The sequence below is a fragment of the Abramis brama genome (genome assembly GCF_963993115.1).
Source record: "Abramis brama genome assembly, chromosome: 20".
NCBI lineage: Eukaryota > Metazoa > Chordata > Actinopteri > Cypriniformes > Leuciscidae > Abramis > Abramis brama.
Window position 1 is genome coordinate 24,524,340 of NC_139982.1, and position 5,228 is coordinate 24,529,567.

Sequence of the window (5,228 nt, forward strand, 5' to 3'; positions counted from 1 at the left end):
ACTTTATTGTATTAACAAAAGCTTGTTTGGGACTGCTATTTAATATTTAAATTTTTCATTTAAATATACAGTATAAATGTTTAATTATACATTTAGAAATAAAAATTAATAAAAATTAAGTTGTGGCTTAATGATCATAGGGAAATGTGAGTCCCATGGCCAAACCATTTGAGAAACCTGCTGAAAAATCCAGTATGGATTCCATTCTGTTAGGAGATAGCAGACACAGAGAGAGGTGGATCGGTGACAACACAGTGCTTTATTGAACAGCAATCACAAACAGGTAAGTGATGATCACAGATGATGGTATATTGTGACTATATCAACAATATTTTGTGCTCTTGACTGCAATGACACATCTTTTACTATGTGGACTTTGTGGAATCATCGCATGCCTATAGATTAAACACATAATTCGCATGTACATGCCATCAATGTTTTCACAGATTCACGTTTTTGAAGTTTACACAGAGATGATAATGATATCGCTTTCAAAACCCGTTTCAAAAACTTGCACTTTGAAATCTATTTCAAAGTTTGCGTTCTCAGGCCACCACAACGCCATTGTCATGTAAATGAACAGCCAGAACGCATTAAAGGTTTTCTGTTTTCAGTTGAAAACGGTGTCGTGTAAGTGGCCCCTAAGTTAATAACAATGGAAATGTGATAAATTAAAAACTTACTTAAGCTAGACTAAGACATTCTTCTAGAGCTGCTGTACAGCCAAAACAATCTTTGTTGCATTAATTTCCTATTATTACTGTAAAGCTGCTTTAAACAATCTGTATTGTCAAAAGTGCTATATAAATCCCCATGTTTGTTTCTATAGCAATTGATTACAAGTTCATTGTTCAAGTTCATTGGAGACTTACTGAAAGATGAGCTCATAAGTTAGAATGTAGGCATCACTGTAAACATACAGCAGATGATCTCTGGGGTCATAGTTTAGAAACTGAATATTAGTCTGCATCTTCTTAATGTGAATTCTCAAATCGTATCGCTCTTCTTTTGTTTTGGTGTCATAAGAGTAAAAGATCTCTTCAGTTTCTTTATCTAGGTAACGAGTAGCATAAAGCACACCGCACACCATGAAGGTGTTTGTGACAGTCCTTTTGTGAAGAGAAGTGGACCATGTTTGGTTCAAAACAGGAGGGTTACTAGTCTCAACTTTACTGATCATCACATTTCCAAAGTTGCTTGTGGTTGCGTATATAACATAGACGCCTGATTCGTCTGTGGCAAAATCCATATCTGTATAGGCGTATGTTGCGCCGAGGTGTGCGAAAGGAAACTTGTCATTGTAACCTGCATCATTAGGTAAAGCAACAGTACTGACAGAACTAGTCGTCATGTTGAACTGACAGACGGAGTATGTGTTGTAACAGTTATAATAGAGCACATTGTCATACATGACCATGTTTGGCCCCTGAATTGTGTTTGTTGTGGGGTTGGAGCTTGATATATAGGTATCTGTTGGTCCTATACCCAATATAATAGCACTCATACTACTGCATTGGCGGATAAAGTTGCCATAAAGGTTACTACTTGACAGAACCACGAGCCAGTACTTGTTCTCGTCGCCTGGAGCCGGCTTTGCATCTCGACCCCAAGCACCGAAAGTGTAGGATGTTCCATACACAGTGAGGGAATATGTTCTAGGTCCTGAAACATTGACCATGCGGCCCAGACCACCGTGACCTAAAAATAAAGCAAATATGTAAGTCTAGTACATTAACACAGGGGTGTAGCTGTGGCTACGTAAGTTTATACATGCCTGGGGAAAGTGTAGGAGCTGGTGTTGTACTACTGAGCACATCTTTGCACCGTTCCAGGTCCTTCTTAACACGCTGGTTCTCTCGCTCTTTCACCATCACTTGTATGTGGTCAAACTTCTCCAGCTCCACCGTCGTTTCCTCCATATCCTGAAGCTGTAGGAATGAAGGTTTAAATAAGAATAAGCAAAATGCACATAATTCACGAAATGTCCCAGTGACATAGTATTGAGGAATTGTGGACCTGAAAAGTAAAAAAGAAAAAGAAAAATGCAAATAATAAATAAATTACTTAAACATCTATTTAAGATCTATTTGATTAATTAATATTCATATTTTTTTATTTGTCTGACATAAATTTGTACATAATGCAAAACACTGAAAAGAATAAAAAATAAAAACAAATAAATAAAATTTATGAAATATTTCAAATTAATTGAAATACTGTATTTAAATGCTTGATTTAAATTAAATATTTACATTTATTTTAAATAAACATATACATTTAATTTTTTTAAACATTACATTTAATGTTATACATTTTGAAAATTATCATGTTCTGCGACACCTAATATGACTACGAAACAATATGTTTGATATTTTGATCTTTTTGTACACGTACTGAAAATTATCCATTTTGATTAGGAATTAATTTGACACTTAGAAATAAACACATTGCATAAAATTGTAATAGAAATGTAAAAGAGCTGTGGTGTAGATAAATTCACCTCTGCTGCAGTCTGTCCACTGAGCAGCTGGTAATTGTTGGTGGTCCTGTTGAGTTTATCCAGAAGGTCTTGAATCTCCGCTAACTCTAATTCAATAATGCGTAGAGACACGGCTGCATACAGATTTCCATTGTCTTCTTTTTCCAGCATGGACACATTTTCCAGAAGCTGCCAGATACGACGTTGTAGACCCAACACAAGCCTGTCAATCTCTGTCATCTGCACACATTTGAAGAGAACAAAATTTTGCTTTAATAACAGATTGTATAGAGTTATATGGCAAAGTGTAAAATTAGTTTTTAACTTACATGACTGATTTGCAAATCATAAAAATCACAATACTATGTATTGATATTTTTATACCTTTTCTGAAGTGATGTTCCCTGTGCATTTTGAAGCCATGAACTCAACATTCTTGAGTTTATTCTCAGGAAAAGCAGGATCAGAATTTTGCAGCTCACACACACAGTCCTTCCCTCTCGTTGACTGTGGAGACGGAATAACAGGGTTATTACTGTACACTGTAAAAAATGATTTTATGTCAAAGTAAATAAAACAGGAAAAATCATGTATCTTTTGCTAAGAATAATTTTGTAAAAATGAAAACTTTAGTATATTAAGTAAATCCTAATTATATACTAATTTTTTACTTGTAAATATTAGACATCCAACAGACAAGTGAAATTGACTTCTGACTCTCTGGCATATTTACATGCATTAATTAAGTACTTGAAGCAAATTTAAAAAAATCAAGTAAAATTTAGTCCTTGAAGAAAGGAATCTGCGCATGCGCAGAAAGAAGAAAACACGCGATGATTGAGGGATTTCGAATCTCCACTCCAACGGCTCTCGACAGGTAAGCAACAGTAAAAAACTGCATTATATTACGGATTTATAATGATTTTTTGATTAATTCAACGATTGTCTTGTCATCACTTCATGCTATACATTTGAAAAGTTTAGTGTTCTTAAGTTTAGAGACGTGCTCCAGAAAAAAGTTAAGGGAGAGGCAGAGGCAGAAAGCACCCTGTTTATTTTCTTTATTTTACAAAAGCACAATGTTTTATTTCGATTGAAAGTGGAAAAAGTAGACATTTAACAGTTTATTTTTTCATATTTCTTAAGTCTGTAATCTTTATGACCAAAAATGACGGAGTATAAGTCTAATTTGCTGCTACGCGCGGGCGCTTTTGCCGACTCAAGAGGGTTAATGACGAGTTAACTTTGTAGACGTTAGCCATATTTTTTTCTCAGTTTTAAACTTTACGTTTTACACGATTTATCAGTAATTACGCCTAAAAACCATGAATATGTCACTTAAATCATGATCTTTTTGTTTAATATTTATTTTGTGTGCAATTTTCTTTATAGATGACAAATATTGGCCACGAATTAACAATAGGCCTAAGTGAGAAGGTTCTCGTTCCCTCATCGTGCACAATATAATTCATTTCCTCATTCATTTGCTAAATCGTGCATACTATCTATTAAATGGTCCCTGCTTTTACTAAATCGTAACCACGTTGTAAATGACAATAATTCGTACTCCCAAATTCCTAATTCGTAGCCTTGATATCTGCTGTGTGTCACATGTTAGCATTAATGTGTGTAAATTGACTATGAGAGTAAGGTCATGCAGGATGTTTTTAATGATTTGGTTTAAATGAAATGAATAATGTGAATGCAAATTAATTAACTTTTAATTTAAAAGTATTAGCTGTTTACTGATTATTGTTTTTTTCTCTCTCTCTTTTCTTAATTTCAGGATATTTCTCAAATGCATTCAGCCCTTTGTGCCTCCGTTGCTGTAAACCGGTTGAGAGGGACAAAGAGAGAGACCGAACACACTGAATTGTTATTATTGTCATTATAGGTTTCTGTATATGCTTATTTCTTAATAAATTACTCTTAACTGCACATTGTCACAGTATTATTTTGTCACATTATAAGAGTAACATTTAATTTAATTTAAAATAATTACCAGCACTGCATAAAACAAGTAAAATGTATTTAAAATATCAAGTGGTTTTACTTAATTATATTAATTATATCAGATTTGTAAGTAAAAATTACTCAATATAATTTAACAGGCCAAGTTATATGTACTTATTCACTTTGTGAATTTTACTCGGCTTAGTTAAGTAGATTTACTTAATTTCCATCAATGTGAAATTTACTTGAAAAAAATTTGTGCAAAAACTTGCCTTATAAAAATTGAGTAAATTCTACTTATTGTTTTTCTCAGTGTACATAACAAAATTAATTCCAACATACAAGGAAAAATTACACCTTAAAAAAAAATATATATAACCAAATTTGCTAAACACTTTTTTGAAAATAGTGTCAGAAACAATGTAAAAAATAATAATGTTAATAAAAGGACAGTTCAATTTTACCTGTGATAAAATTAGAGGAATGACGACCATCAAAATGAACATGTTTGACTGACTCATGTTTGAGTTGAGAATGATTGGGATCCTGTAGCCTTGAGAATAAAAAGACAGAAGCAGAGATTTAAAGCCACAAACCCAGGATTGGTCAGTAAGTCAACAGTGCTGACATGAGAAAAATTATGAAATTAGGAAGTTCATCACCTGATCCTGCAAATACTTTGAGATTGCAAATGGGCTATTTCAAAACTCAGTTTGAATATTATATATACTGCTAATAATATATATATATATATATATATATATATATATATATATATATATATATATATATATAT

The 5,228-nt window shown here is 32.9% G+C and overlaps 1 protein-coding gene across 1 annotated transcript; it reads right to left on the reverse strand.

Annotated features, from left to right (window-relative positions):
- Positions 1-240: 240 nt before the first annotated feature.
- LOC311070619 (olfactomedin-4-like) lies at positions 241-5,024 on the reverse strand. Its single transcript, XM_084094590.1, has 5 exons — positions 4,897-5,024; positions 2,864-2,986; positions 2,501-2,719; positions 1,775-1,928; positions 241-1,698 (listed from the first exon to the last, which is right to left on the reverse strand). Exons 1-5 carry the CDS (start codon positions 4,951-4,953, stop codon positions 869-871), a joined length of 1,383 nt encoding a protein of 460 aa, XP_083950716.1. The 5' UTR covers positions 4,954-5,024; the 3' UTR covers positions 241-868.
- Positions 5,025-5,228: the final 204 nt, after the last annotated feature.

Coding starts and splice junctions, on each gene's coding strand:
- LOC311070619 (XM_084094590.1), bottom strand. CDS start 4,953: ATGAGTCAGTCAAACATGTTCATTTTGATGGTCGTCATTCCTCTAATT. Junction 2,987..4,896: donor TTCCTCTAATTTTATCACAG/GTAAAATTGAAC, acceptor CCGTCTCCACAG/TCAACGAGAGGGAAGGACTG. Junction 1,699..1,774: donor AGCTCCTACACTTTCCCCAG/GCATGTATAAAC, acceptor CTTTATTTTTAG/GTCACGGTGGTCTGGGCCGC.